This window comes from Nannospalax galili, unplaced genomic scaffold (genome assembly GCF_000622305.1).
Source record: "Nannospalax galili isolate Female #2095 unplaced genomic scaffold, S.galili_v1.0 scaffold1688, whole genome shotgun sequence".
NCBI classification, from domain to species: Eukaryota; Metazoa; Chordata; class Mammalia; order Rodentia; family Spalacidae; genus Nannospalax; species Nannospalax galili.
The window spans coordinates 992,282-1,007,422 of NW_008358621.1; the positions used below are offsets into that span (position 1 = coordinate 992,282).

The following is a 15,141-nucleotide window of genomic DNA, read 5'->3' on the forward strand; positions in this document are numbered from 1 at the left end:
CCCTACCAAGTGACAGATGGGCAGGGCAGGGCTGTGTGAACCTACACATCCTAAAGTCAGAGCACGCACACAGGATGAGCGCACTGAGCGAGCATCTCTAGGGCAGCTCGGAGACAGCTCTGCCAATCACAGCCATATGCAGAGGTTTCTGTCCCGCCCAAAGCAGAAAGCCATTCTGTGCCCACCCTGTTCCTCTCTCCAGAAGCCCCAGCCTCGGTTGAGGATCCAGAGCAGCTGTCAGAGCCTAAACACAGTCATCGCATTGCTCCTCCAGCAGTGCACCCAGTGCACCCAGCACCTTTCCCAGATTAGGAGATGGAGGCTCAGAAATGCAGACTCTGCCAAGGTCTCATAGCCAGTAATCAACACAAGCACCCTGCAGGCTCCTCTTGTCCCAGCATGAGTCCTGCAAAATCACTCAGCTCCAAGTTGCTTCATTTAGCAGCTTTCTGTCCAGCACTGTGTGCCAGCTGATCTTGGGGTCCAGGGGAGGAATGACTGCAAGGGCAAAAGCAAGGACAAGCATTCCATAGGGCTTGGAGTAGCCCCAGGTTGCACTGGAGGAGGGTAGGATCCAGCACTTCCAGCAACTTAGACCGCCCCAGGCACTGCACACACCAGTTTGCAAGGCCCATTCCTTCCTAGACCTCATTGCAGTTAGTCTACACATAGCCTCAAGAAGTCAGATTGCTCATCACCCCATTCACAGAAGGGAAAACTGAGGCTCGGGGCAGGAGAGCTGCTCAAAGCGGGCTTACTCCCCTGAGCATGGTGCATGCAGGGTGAAAGGTGGGTCTAGAGGCTGACTTCCTGGGACTCAGCCAGTCACTTTTGAGCTATGGCTCAGCCCAGTTCCCTCAATGATTCAGATTCAGCATCTCTAGAATGGGCTGAGGATGGTACCCAACTCCCAGTGTTGGGGTGAGGGTCCATGAATGAGATGTATGAATCACTTTGAATGGAGCCTGACAAAGGGTGAACACTATATAAAATATGTGTTTAAGAAATTAACTAAAAAGCCAGACATGGTGGTGCACGCCTTTAATCCCAGCACTCGGGAGGCAGAGGCAGGTGGATCTCTATGTGTTCAAGGCCAGCCTCATCTACATAATGAGTTCCAGGGCAGCTGGGACTACAGGGAGACCCTGTCTCAAAAAGAACCCCCCACCCCCCAAAAAGAAAAAGAAATTAACTAAAAAGCCAGACATGGTGGCACATGCTTTTAATGCCAGCACTCCGGTGTGCTGCGGGGGGGGAGGCCCATGGGGGTGGATCTCTGTGAGAGTGAGGCCAGCCTGGTCTAGTGAGTTCCAGGCCAGTTGTGGCTACAGAGGGACCCTGCCTCAAAAAGACATTCCCAAAAAGGTACTAACTAAGAAATGTTTATTGGGCTTCTATGAGAGGGCACTGTTTAACAGGCACCTGTCATGTGGCAGTGCATATGACACTATAGCATGGCATGACACATTCGCCTGTGTCCCAGGACTCCGGCTCCAGGCAGAGGCTGTCTGCTTCCCTGGTGTCCCACGTGGAAAGCATGGCAGGTGCTGGGCTGCTGCTATCAGGAACACAAGTCTCAGGCTTCTGTGTCACCACACCCAGGAGGCTCCTGGTCCCCAGCAAGAGATGACTGACAAGTTCCCAGAAGTGAAAACTAAGAGGGAGGTCCCCGTTTCCCATGCTGCCCCCAGAATGCTCAGTGCACCCTCCTGTTTGTTGTGAGCTGATCAGAGTCGTTGTGCAACGGACAGACACCCTGGGACTGGCAGGGCGGAGGGAGCACTCACTGGAAGCCTGGGGTGCATGATAAGCCTGGTTTTGAGGCACACTGGGGGACACCTTCTCAGTAAGCGGCCTCCATGCCTCACTGCTGCCTGGACTGAGGCCATGCAGGAGGCACTGAGCAATGTGCACTCCTCAAACTCAGAGTATGAACACCCCCCATAGTGTGAGCACTGAGCAAGCATCTCACAGGCAACTCAGGGACAGCCCTGCCCACCCAGCTGCACCACCTTCTATGGCCAACCAGGACTCCCTCATCCGGAGCTCCTCCCTCCGGAATTAGGATCCTCCTCAGTGAAGAGCAGGGGCTGGATGGCCTGGACAGCAGCTCAGAGTTTGAAGCCTGCCTCTGCCAGTGACTCATTTGATTCTTAAGAAATAGTTACTGCAGTGACAGTCAGAAGGCTCCCCAGCACAGCCTCTGCCACCCACCGTGACAATATTTTGACAATCGTGGCGAAGACCCTGCTCCTGGGCCTGCTCCTGCCTCCTTACCTTGGGTCAGCCTTCAGTGGCATGGAACAAGTTCACAGCAGGAGAGGAACACAGGGATCTGGAGGCACTGGTGGGGCTCGGAGAAAACCTGGGGGAAAGTCCTTTACCTAACTGAGCCATCATGGCAGCCCCTCCTCCTTTGGAGGCTGAGTTTCAATAAGTACCCCAGGCTAGCCTTGAACTCACTCCTGAACTATGTAGCCCAAACTCACCTCACTTAGGACAATCCTCCTGTTTTAACCTCCCTAATGCTGACAGAGAGACAAACCGAGGTGTGATAGAGGAAATGGCCATTGTCAACTCCTAACCCTCCAGGAAAGTTACAGATAGAACACTGGGCGAGCCCACCTCCCCACAGTGCCCATGCCAGGTAGGCAAGTGAAGCTCCCACCATCCCTAGGCCCACACCATCATCCAGGAGGCTTAGCCAGTTCACAGCCCTCCAGAGGCCCAGAAGTTCTTGCCAAGTTTAAGCTAGGTGACAGCTACCTGCCCTTGTACCAGGGACTACAAGAGAAACCACATCCTGCCTAGGAAGCAAGCACCAGTCCCTGGCATGGGGGGAAGGGTGTTCCCCTGATACGACATCACAAATGTTCACCTCCCATCTGGTCTCAGACCTTCCCTGTACCTCCCAGGATGTTGAAGCCCAGAAGCCTGCACAACCCCTAAAGCTTGGAATAAAAGTCAGGGACCACCTGCTCAATTCCCAGTAGGTGCCCAGTGCTTAGCCTCTGTTACCCACAGAGCTGGCCCAGCTCCCACACCACCCTGCAAAATCTTCCTATGTAGGCCGTTTGGGGATCTTTTCCTCGTACATACGACCTGCTGCAGCCATGTGAGTGAGCCCACTGACTCCCCACAATCTGTAGACTCAGAGCTTAGCATCCTCAAATGATTGATCAACTGACTGACTGGTTTTATTTTTTATGTGTATGAGTGTTTTGCCTGCATGTATGTAAGTGCACCATGGGCATGCAATGCCTACTGAGGCCAGAAGAGGGTGTCAGATCCTCTGGAATTAGAGTTATGGACAGTTGTTAGCTGCCATGTGGGTGCTGGAAACTGAATCCAAGTCCTCTGCAAGATCAGCCAGTGCTCTTAACTGCTGAGCCATTTCTCCAGCCCCCTAATTTTAAAAATTATTAAATTTTTAAATTTTAAAAATTAAAAATTTTTTATTTTTTATTGCATTTTTGTGATTTTCATACAATATAGTTTGATGATATTTAGATCCCCTCCCCCATCAGCACCTCCCATTTGTTTGTTTTTAAGAGAGTTCCTCACACTGTAGCCCTGGATGGTTTGGATCCTGCTGTGTAGCCCAGATGTCCCCAATGCCCTCAAATTCAAGGAGATCCTTCTGCTCCAGCTGGGATGACATGTGTATGTCACTACACTCTGCAGCCTTCCTATTTTAAAGATAAAGAAACAGACTGGGAGAAGCCTTGTTCGGACTTACACAGCATTTCACTCTTGTGCTGGGCCTGGGCATCATTCCAACTCTTAGAGCTGCTGTGTTGGGACTACAGCTGGGTCTTCTGATTCCAAGCACTGACCTTTTCCCCTTCCACTTAGTAAGGTGGACCCCTGATGGCAAGTCTGCATCACCTAACCTCAGTGTCCTGGAAGTCTAGTAGCATACAGCAGCCAGACCCACTGTCCTCTCGAGCTGCACAAATATTTACTTGGCACAGATCCTGGCTGGCCTGAGCTCTGCAAGCACCAGAAGAAAGCTGGGAGTCAGGCTTGCAGAGCTCGAGCAGATGGGGGAGCAGACACATCCCAGGCAATTAGAGTTCAGTGTGGGGGCTGCAAGGCCCCTGGCTGGCCTGAGCTCTGCAAGCACCAGAAGAAAGCTGGAAGTCAGGCTTGCAGAGCTCGAGCAGATGAGGGAGCAGACACATCCCAGGCAATTAGAGTTCAGTGTGGGGGCTGCAAGGCGGGAGGAAGTGGGGTCTCAGAACACTGATGGCAGAAAGCCAGAGAAGAAGCTCACACTTTATTCCAGAGCACAAGGGGATGGAGGGCTGTACCCTGTCCTGTCCCAGACCTTCAACCATCTGTGACAAAGAAACTATATGGGAATGCCAGCCTGGCTACATCTGTCCGATGTCAACAAAAGTCAGGAGCACAAAGTCCCAGCCCCCAGGATCTGATACCTACCAGGATTTAGATTGATTCTGCTGAAGCCACAGCATCTGGTTGCAGCAAAGGACATGTGTAAGACTCTTTCTGCTCTACCCTTCTGTGTCCTTCAACAGTGACAGGACAGGACACGTGCAGAGATTTGAGCTGCAGCCCAATGCAAGAGACCAGGTGCATGTGCCCACATGTGAGTGCGCTTGCATGTGTACATGTGTGTGTGTGTGTGTGTGTGTGTGTGTGTGTGTGTGTGATTGTGCATAGGGGCTGGGGTGGGGTTAGGCATGCATATGGTGGGCCAAGGCGGAAGCCGTGCCTGCATTCCTCCGGGAAGGAAGGAATCTTCAGAGTCAGCTGTCCCCTGGCTTCTTTTCTGGGACCTTCCTCCCTTCCCTCCCTCTATCTTGAGACTCTGAGAGTCCTTTCCAAATCTGTCCCCAGAGAGATGCCTAGCTGGCCAAGAGACTCAGTAACCCGGTTCTCCAGTGAACCAAGGTCCTAGAAGGAGGGGTTGGAGATGGGGTTCTTTTAAAGGAGCTTAAGACAAAGGATTGGTGGGGGGAAGCTAGCGATTTCCGGAGGCACAAATCACTAGAGAGTAGGCAACAGCCCTTCGGGCAGTACAAAGGGGCAGCCCAGCTTCCCTCCACCCCCAACACCATCTCTGGCGCCTTCCATGGGACAGAGAGAGAGAGATGTGTCCTGAAATGGATTTGTTGGGCAACCCAGGGCTGTGCCCAGAAGGCCTCATAAATCAAGGGAACAGAATCTGTGGGCTAAAGTGGAGGACATCCTCAGCCTCTCAAGCCTCAGCTCAGTTACTCCTCAGTCCCTCCAGGACCCACAGTAGTACCCCTATGTGTAGAGGGGGAAGCTCAGAGAAGCCAAGAGACTTGCCCACAGTCACACAGAGTGACAGACCCAGAATTTGGACCCTTTCCCTATTGGTGGGAACTTCGGAAATTAGTCAAGTGGTAGAAGGCAAAGCCCAGGGAGTCTTCTGGGCACTCTTTGGGCTTAGGACATTCAGGGCCCAGCACCCACCTGCTGGAGGGCCTCCCTGGGGCATGCCTGGAAAGGCAGGGACTCTCCAGCTGGCCCCTCACCATCTCTTTTTTGAGCTGTCTCTTCTGGCTCACAGCCAGCTCCTTCCGTCTCGAAATCTGAAATAACTATGAGAAAAATCCCTCCTACCTAGGAAAGGACTCTTAAAAATGCTGAAAACAGCCACATGGAAAGGTAGAAAGCCTTTGAGAAGCTCCTGCTGGACACAGAGGTGGGCATCACATCAGATGGGTGGCAGGGATCCCATGGGCAGGTGGAGGGGCTGCCCAAGTCAGCTTGGGCACAAGCAATCCCATCAGACTCAGTTTCCCCATCTCTAAATTCAAAGTATAGACAGAAGTGAAGCGGCAATTCCTTTTTCTTTTTTTCAAACACAGAATTGTTTCCAAAGGGAATCTCATCCTACCCTTTGGAGTCCTATAGGAAAGGAGCCTGTGGTTGGAGTGGGTTAAATCTGGGGGCTCAGCTTCCCATTGTCCCCAGAATCACTCCCAAGTACCTTGCTACAGGCTCCAGGACTCTACAGGGCCCACTTTAAAACTATGAGGAGAAAGGAACACAGTAGTCTCTTCAACCCTCCAACAGTCCTCCCACTCACCCCAGGGACCAGCCAGGAGGGCATAGCTCTGCCAGTTCACATGTGGGGAGGGAACAAAGTCAAACAGCCCTTGATCACAGTGGGCCGGGAAGGTATAACTGCTTTACGACCAGGCACACCAGACCCCCACATCCCCAAAATCACCCTGTTCACAGTCAGCGAAGATGGCTCTACCAGCACTGGTTCCTTCCTGGATCAGCCCCAGACAACTTTGCTACCAGAGCTAGACAGAACTTTTGATTGCCAATCTCAAAGTGATCCAGCCTCCTTCTCCAGCCAATGGTAAGAAGGGAAATGTTTGAAATACACCGCAGTATGGACCTTGATCATCCAAAACAGAAGGACAGGATGCTCAGAAAAGAGACAAAAAGATCAGCCACGACATAGGCCCCAGGGATCACCCAAAGGAGTCGTCTAGACTCAAGGTGGAGGCTCTGAGGCTCAGAAAGGGCAGTATTCGGCCAGAAGTCACACAGCACCTAGTGTCAGAGCTGGACCAACAGTCCAGGTCTCCTGGAGGCCAATTCAAAGAACTCCCAACCTATTATAAAGTTCAGAATACCCCAACAGGACTCTCCCAGGGAAAACCCCCAACTTGCAAACTCAGAATAGGAGATCTTGGTGGCACTGGGTGGTCACAGAAAGGAGTGTTTGTTTTGGTTTCCAGATCAACACTTGACAACTTTGCCCTCTGTACAGTCCTGGTGACCACATTTCCCACGTGGTAAAGAGCTGGTTGAGCTGAAGGGAAACCAAAGAAGTGGTGAGCAGGGTGAGGGCGGGGGCACCTGGGCCAGAGGCTCTGCTTTAGGTTGGTGCAAAGAATGGGATGGATACTGGTGACGTCAGATCATGTCAGACAGTACTCGAGTGACTTAAAACTTGGAAAACAGTGCCTATGTAAGGCGAATGGTTAGGCAGAGCATAGTCTATCATCCAGTAAATGTGATTCAGCAGCAATAAGGAACATTCTACAGATAGATACATGCTACGACATGATGAAAGCCCAAAACATTATCTACGTGAAAGCAGCTAGACATGGAAGAGAGCCTGTTGCAAGACCCCACATCTGAGTCATCCAGAAAAAAGCACATCGGCAGAGACATGGGGCAGATCTGTGACTGCCTAGACCAGGTGTGGAAGGGAATTGCCTGGAAATGAAGGAAATTTAGATAATGTGAGTGTTCTGAAACTAAACCCTAGAGATGGCTGCAGGACTCTGAATTTTCTAAAATCACTGATATACTTAAAATGGTGACTTTCAGACAGGCCAATTATGCCTCAATAAAGCTGTGAAACTATGTCATCTTTGGAACGGTACAGGTGTATGTGGGTAGAAAGCAACCATAGTGGGACTCCAAAAGCCTGTAGCTTAAAGAACACTGGGCTATGTATCCTAGCTTGCCCTCTGGGGAGCAAGTGGGGGTTTCTTCAGTCCCCTACATCGATCCCAGAAGCCCCGGAGCCCTTCTTCTTCAGTCATGGCCTATCTACACCACACCGCTGGGGTTCCAGGCTAGACACCCTTGGTGGTCTACAAACCAGACAGATAAACACCTTGGTCTTACCTCCTAGACTGTGACCTCTTATGGCCAGGGTACCAAAGGTAGGCTGGCAACTCAGATTTAACATTTTATTTATTTTTATTTTATGTGTACGAGTGTATTGTCTGCATGTATGTAAGTGTGCCTATGTCATGCAATGCCCATGGAGGCCAGAAGAGTGTTGGATCCCCTGGAACTGGAGTTATGGATAGTTATGTGCTGTCATGTGGGTGCTGGTAACTGAACCCAGGTCCCCTGTAAGAGCAGCCAGTGCTCTTAACCACTGGGCTATCTCTCCAGCTCCCATATATTTTTAATTTCATGCTTTGAAAATTCTGGGGATGGAACCAAAAATCTCTTGCAACCTAAACAAGTGGTCCTCTGTGGAGTTTCAACCCCAGTCCAAATTCTGATACCTATATTGTCAAGTCTGGGCAGTCCCTTTCAGATCACATGGCCCAGAGATTTTTTTTAAATTGTTTTTACCTCCCTCCAAAAGGAAAAGTCTTGAGAAGCTCCAATACAGCAAGTGAGAAAAGAATTCTATAGACTCAAACATGTAAATTATTTGTTCTGGGTTCAACTGAGGCAACTGAGGGGCTGTTGTTGACCCATCACTGACAGTGGGCACCATGGGTGACAGCTGTACAGTGAGTTTAATTCTATTTCCAGTTCTGGCAGAAGAAGGTGAAAAGTAGTTTGCCACATACAGGTGAATAGGCGCTGCCAGAACAGCAGAAGCAGCTTGCCTGGTAGGCAGACAATAGTGTCCAAAGAGAGGCTTTACTGGTGGAATCTGGTAGTCAACATTAAAAACGTAAAAGTGTGTGAGAGCATTTTCATGACGGTGCTAACATCTTGATGTATTTTTTTTACTTTTTAAAATATTTTATTATTTTTTTATTTTATGTGTATGAGTGTATTGCCTGCATGTAGGTAAGTGCACCTGTGTCCTGCAATACCCTCGGAGGACAGAAGAGACCGTTGGATCCCCTGGAAGTGAAGTCACGGACAGTTGTTAGCTGCCATGTCAATGCTGGGATTCAAACCTGGCTCTTCTGCAAGAATAACGAGTGTTCTTAACCGCTGAGCCATCTCTCCAGCCCCCTTTTTTTTTCCATTTTTAAATTACTTTTGTGTGTGTTTGTGTGTGTGGATCAGAGGACAACTTACAGGAGTTGGTTCTCTTGTTCTACCATGTAGGTCCCATGGACCTACAAACTCGGTTCTTCATGCTTGGCAGCAAGCACCGTTATTCACTGAGCCATCTTGTTGGCCCTTGCGTATATTTGTGACTATCCAAGGAACTTTCCCTAAAACATCACGAGGAGGCCAGGTCTTTGAGGAGCACAACTGTAGTCCAACCACCTTGCTTTATAGACAGTGAAACTGAGGTCAGGGAAGGCAGACTACTCACTCTGGAAAACATCAAGGTGAGCCTAGAATCAACTTCAGAGAAGCTAGTCTTTGGGATTCACAATAGAGAAGGAGGGTGGCACTCGCAACAGAAAGGCGGGAAGCAAGACATCCGCATCTCACCTGTCTCAGCAGGGCAGGCTCATTCCAGGACAGTGCCAGAAGGTGACATCACACCCCACACCCTGGGTGCAACCTGAACAACTCATTGCTCAATGCCAACCCGTCTCCCTCTAAGCTTGGGCATGATCTTTCTATCACCTTAGTAGCCAGGGCCAAAAAAGCATACACACAATTAAACAAATACAGTGCAAGCCTGTGGCATGACTACATAGTCAAGGGTGGCAGACAGGAGGGCCAGCCCATCCCTCCTCTCGTTTCACCATAGAAAGCAAGTAAGAGCCTCTTTCCCTGGCCTGCCCTGATGGGGATGAGCACCAAGAGCATGAAAGGCACAGGGACATTCCAAAATCTAAAAAAGATAAGTATCCCAGGAGAGAAGAGCATCAGCCAGCAAGCCAGGCCCTGCACTGGGAGAAAGCAGTTTGAAGTCACTGCTTATCTTGGGTAATAACACCTATCTGATTACTTTACACCTTGCAAACAGCAGCCTCATCCCACTCTCCCCTGGAGCACTGTGACTTGAGTTTACTACTCCCATTTCCCTGATAAGTAAACAGGTTTCCAAGTCTCCCCTTCAGGTGATAGGAGCTAGCACCTGAATTCTTCCCAGTCAGTAACCAGCTCCAGCAGGAGGATAACAAAGAGACTCAGGCTCAGCCAGCTCCCAGGGAAGATTGTAGGGATGGAAGGAGTGGTCCCACTCCCTTCAGAGGCAGTTTCACATCATTAGACAGGAGTCTAAGACCAGAGGGCCCCTCCTCCCCCACAGACCTGAGACCTATAGCTGACAGGCAGACCCTCTCCTGTGTGAGAAAGCTGAGCAGACAGTATTGGCAGCCAGGCTACAGGCAAAGAACAAGATCAGTTCTACAGCCAAGGAATCTATGCTGCACAGAAGCACACCAGCCAGTCCTGCAGGCAGTCTGCCCCAGACCTCCAGAGAGAGCCCATGGTCTGGTTCCACCCAATGCTCAGTCCCCCAGCCCAAGGTTCTCTCTTCCCTGGGGGCTTTTAGTGCTGAGTTCATGGGACCTCAATAAGCCATTTGATTGGGGGGTGGGGGGGTTGGAGAAGAGAAAGTATTTTGCAAAGGCTTGTGGCTGGTTCTGATTCTGCAGGCCAGGGGGTTAGGCCTTATAGACCTGAAACAAGACAGCTAGGGACATAGATCCATCCATTTCCACAAATGTGATGGCATTAAATTCAAAGACTAAAAAGACAGCACTTAAGAGTTTCTCTTTACATCCACTACGGGGAGTTTACCACCTACATCTATGGGGAAATATCTTTATCTGGGCTGGAAGGCACACAAGGCCAGGACTCCAATCAATGGATCAAATTTTTACTTTCACCAGGATTAGCCAAGCCTCCTTGAGCAAGTCACTTAGCACCTCTGCACCTCAGTTTCCTCATCTGCAATATGGGGACGAGGCTGCCTCACACTGCATTGTCATGTGGACAAAATGAGATCACCGTAACCGCTGCTGGTTATTGCGTCCCTAGGAAACAATGTGCCCGGTCGGGGTACGGCGCCCAGGTCGTCCCGCGCCTGCGTTCTGGGATTTGGATTAACGGAGTCTTCCCAGCAGTTGGAAGCCCACCTGGCAGGCCCAGGTGCCCGCTCTGCCCCGGCCCTGGGTCCCGGGAGCGGCGGGGGGAGGTGACCCACTCACCTCCGCTTGTACTCGTCCCGCTCGCGCTTCACCTTGGCCAGCACGTTGTAGAGCGCGCGGATCTCGGGAGTGATGGTGTCTATCTGCACGCCTACGCCGTCCGGGTGCACCCACGACACGCCGGGGCCCTGCACCGTCTCCACGCCGCCGCCGCCGGTGCGCCGTACCTGCGTGTAGCTCCAGATGGTCCCGGGCAGGCGGCCGTAGTGCTGCGGATGTGAGCCGCCGCCGGGGGGCAGGCCGAGAGCCACCGCGTTGGCGTTGGTGCCGGTGGCCGCGCCGACCGCCTGTGCACCCGGAGCGGCCGGCCGCAGCAGCTCGGGCCCAGTCTGCACGGCCTGCTCGCGGGAGAAGGTCTTGTAGCGCAGCCGGCGCTCGCGCTCGCTCTGCTGTTGCTCCAGCTGTTTCTCCAGCAGCCGGTTACGCCGCTCCAGCTCGTGCACTTTGGCCAGGAAGCAGCGGAAGCGCACGTTGAGCCCCTTCAGAAGGTGGATGTTGGAGCCCAGGTCGTCCCGCAGCGCCGCCGTCACCGGAGAGGGGCCCGGCCCGGCCCCGCCACCCCCGCCGCCCGGGCAGCCGCCGCCTCCGCCTCCCGGCGGGCAGCCGAAGGCCAACGCCATCTCCCCGAACAGCAGCGAGTTGACCATGCGCCGGCTGCGCGGCTCAGGCCCCCGGGCCCGGGGCTCCAAATGCGGCTCCAGCTCGGGGCAGGGCTCCCGGCGCGGCCGGGCCAGGGCGGGCGCGGGCTCCAGCGCGGCTGGTCGGTTGGGTCCAGATGCGCGCCAGATGCGGCCTCCACAGTCGAGGGACCAAGGCGAGGGCTGAGCCGCGATGGGGGACGCGGTGAGGACCGCGGTGGAGGCGGCCGTGGAGGTCGCGGAGCTGTGCGACGCTGGCGAAGGTCCGGGTATCTCGGCCGCGGCTGTCAGAGCTGCTGTGGAGGGGCCACGGCTGCAGCACGCAGAGGACTCTCTGCCGGCACTGCCCCGTCTGCGGCGGGCTCCGCCCACTGCAGGCGCAGGCCACGCCTCTGATGCGGAACCCCGCCTCCTCCCAGGCTGGTTCTCTGCAGAGGCAGGCGTAGGCCCCTCCCCCTGCCGTTACAGGCCACGCCCTCCCAAGTCCGTCCTCGCCAGGCTCAGGCCACGCCCCTACAGAGACCCGCCCTCAGCTCGCGCAGGCCACGCCCCCAGGCTCGCCCTCTGCAGGCAGAAGCCCCGCCCTCTCCACGGCCCCGCCCCCTCCCTCTGCAGCGTTCCCCGAGTTTAGGCTCCGCCCCCGGGTCCCCGCAGCTCCGCCCCACCCCTAGGCTGCGCGACTGTCGCTGCGGCGTAGTTGGGTTGCGGCAGCTCCGGCTCCGCCCATCAACCCGGCCGGGCCACGCCCTCCCCTGCGTCGGACGCTGCTGGCCTTGCGGGGTTCCGAGCGTCTTGTCCGGAACGCGGTGGGCACGCAGAGCTGCGCCAAGCACGGCGCCACAGCAGGGGCTCCAGCCTCTTAAAGGAGCCGGCAGCCCGGTTACGCTCACTTCCCCGCTGAGGGTGTCCCTCCTCTACCGTGTCTGCCCAGCGGGCTCGGCTCCTCAGGGCCCGCCCCCACGCCCCAAATTCCCCTGCCCCAAATTCCCACGGATGCAGGTGACCATGAGACCAACAGGGTCAGAAGGTGCACGGATGCCCACCCCTTATTCACTCGGGGGCGGCCTAGCGGCCCTTCCAAAATAAAGCAGACCTTCCGCCCTCGAGTCCCCCACCCGGCGGATCCGGGGCTCCTTACCTCCTGCCCCCTCGGGGTTCCGAGTTCTCGGCCTCGGCAGTGAGGAGCCAGCGGCTGGTCCCCAAGCAAATGGAAATGCAGGGGTGTGGGAGATGCTCATCCTGAGCTGCTACTGGAGTCCAAGACTGATCACCTCCCACCACCACATTCTCACAGGCTGTGATCCAGCTGGGTCCAGAGCTAGGCTTTGATCAGTCATTTCATCCGACCACCTTACTGCATCGTGGGGGAGCACCTCTGGCCCCATTCATTCATTCATTCATTCAGTGTCTTCATACCCACCACCCTAAAATCCACGGTCTCCTGCAGTCTCCAGGTATCTCCTGAACTTGCAAGCATTAGCAAATGTCAGATACTTACTTAGTTATCATCCCACTTTTACAGAACAGATCGCTGAGAGCTGACCAACCATCTCAAAGCCTGCTCTAACCAGCCTTCCACACTACTGGTCTTTGGTCCTCACCACAAACTTGAGAGGGAAGGGACCCCCACCTCTGGACGCCTGTGATTTGCGGCTGCACTTAACCGGATATGTTACCACAGTATGCTGTACAGTCACCTTTTTTTTTTTTTTGCATTGCCATTTAATGTTTGTCCTCTTACTAATTTGTCTGTCTTGGCGCTTTGTCCGGCTATACTAGACTCTCTGTGATTCAGTCATTGATAAAAATCACAGATATTTCCATATCACTCAAGTTACTGTAAATAATCTGGGGCACTAAGCTGCCAACACTCTGAAAGTCTTGTTGGGCTTATCACAATATCTGTTTGTTTGTTGTGGTGCTGGAGATAGACTCCAGGTCCCCCCCCCCATAAAGGTTTTTTTGTGTTATCCCAATAACTGTTTGTTTTTTTGTGTGTTTGAAAAGAGCCCCCGGGCCCCCCCCCCCCGCCCCATGCTAGGCAAGTCTCCTACTACTGAGCCATGTCCTCAACCTGAAATTTCATTATTTATTTATTATTTATCATGTATGTATGTGTGTGTGTGTACATGTGTGAGTGCAGGCACATACATGCCATGGCATGCTTGTGCAGGTAAGAGGACAACTCTGGGTGTCAGTCCTCACCTGCCTTGTTTGAGGCAGGGTCTCTCATTCAATGCTATGTATACCAGGTAAGCTGACCCTGGAGCTTCTGCAGAGTAGAGTCTCCTGCCTCCTTCCATCTTGCTGTAGGAGCACTGGGATTATAGGCATGAGCTACTACATCTAGCTTTACATGGGCTCTGGAGATTTGAACTCAGATCCTCGAACTTGTGCAACAAGCACCTTATTCACTGAACCATCTCCCTGACTCTCATTGTTTAATGAACTAACAAAGAAGCATAGGTGACTGTGCTGTAAATTTGCCTTTTAAATACTTCAGTGTCTGTATTTAAAAACTGTTTTTGTTGTATGCATTCTTAATGCATCACAACATGTTTCTTGTTTCTGTTTTTGAGACAGGGTTTCATATAGCCCAGACTGGCCTTGAACTCTTTATGTAGCTGAAGATGACCTTGAATCTCTGATCCTCCTGCCCCTAACTCTCCAGTACTGTTATTACAGGCTTGCAACACCAGCCCCAGCTTATGCACCAAGGCCTTGTGTATACTAGGCAAATGCTCTACCAACTGAGCTACATCATAATGTATTGGTCTTGGTTTGGGGGTGGGGTGTTTTTGTTTTTGTGGAGGTTTTTGGTGTTTGTTTTGTGGTTTGGGGGTTTTGTCTGTTTTGGGGTTTTTTACTGGGTTTTTTGTTTTGTTTTGTTTTTTGAGACAGGGTCTCCCTGTAGCCCCAGCTGGCCTGGAACTCACTATGTAGACCAGGCTGGCCTTGAACTCACAAAGATCCACCTGCCTCTGCCTCCCAAGTGCTGGGATTAAAGGCGTGCACCACCACACCCAGCCCATAATGCATTTTTTTATTTAATTTTTTAAAAATTTTATGTGTATGCGTGTATTGCCTGCATGTAGGTAAGTGCACCCATGTCATGCAATGCCCACGGAGGTCAGAAGAGGCTGTCGGATCCCCTGGGACTGGAGTTATGGACAGTTGTTAGCTGCCATGTGGGTGCTGGGATTCGAACCCGGGTCTTCTGCAAGAACAACCGGTGTTCTTAACCGCTGAGCCATCCCTCCAGTCCCATGCATTCTTTTTTAAAAATATTTTATTTATTTTATGTGTATGAGTGTATTGCCTGCGTGTGTGTGAGTGCACTTGTGTCGTGCATTGCCACAGAGGTCAAAAGAGGGCTTCAGATTCCCCTGGAACTGGAGTTAGGGACAGTTCATAGCCACCATGTGGGTGCTGGGAATTGAGCCCTGGTCCTCTACAAGAGCAGTCAGTGCTCTTAACCCCTGAGCCATCTCTCCAGCCCCACCATAATTCATTCTTATAAATCATTTTGAGCAGGACTGCTGACTTCATCAGATATCTAAGAGGTCCATGGCACAGAAAGGGTTAAGAAGACATGCCTGGGAGAGGCTCCCTGCAGTCTTTTCAGGAAAGTTCTGTCTTGCCAAGTTACCCTGGAGTTGGGG

The 15,141-nt window shown here is 52.5% G+C and overlaps 1 protein-coding gene across 2 annotated transcripts in view; it reads right to left on the reverse strand.

The window, feature by feature from the left end:
* Positions 1-11,805, reverse strand: part of Iffo2 (intermediate filament family orphan 2) — a 45,429-nt gene extending 33,624 nt beyond the window's left edge. The window contains exon 1 of one of the 2 annotated variants that reach the window (XM_008821816.2): positions 10,842-11,802. In XM_008821816.2, the coding sequence (XP_008820038.1) occupies positions 10,842-11,488 (647 nt within the window). In that variant the 5' untranslated portion in view covers positions 11,489-11,802. Of the gene's footprint in view, positions 1-10,841 lie in introns of both variants that reach the window. The other variant, XM_029558028.1, reaches the window with a different exon arrangement.
* Between the last annotated feature and the right edge of the window lie 3,336 nt (positions 11,806-15,141).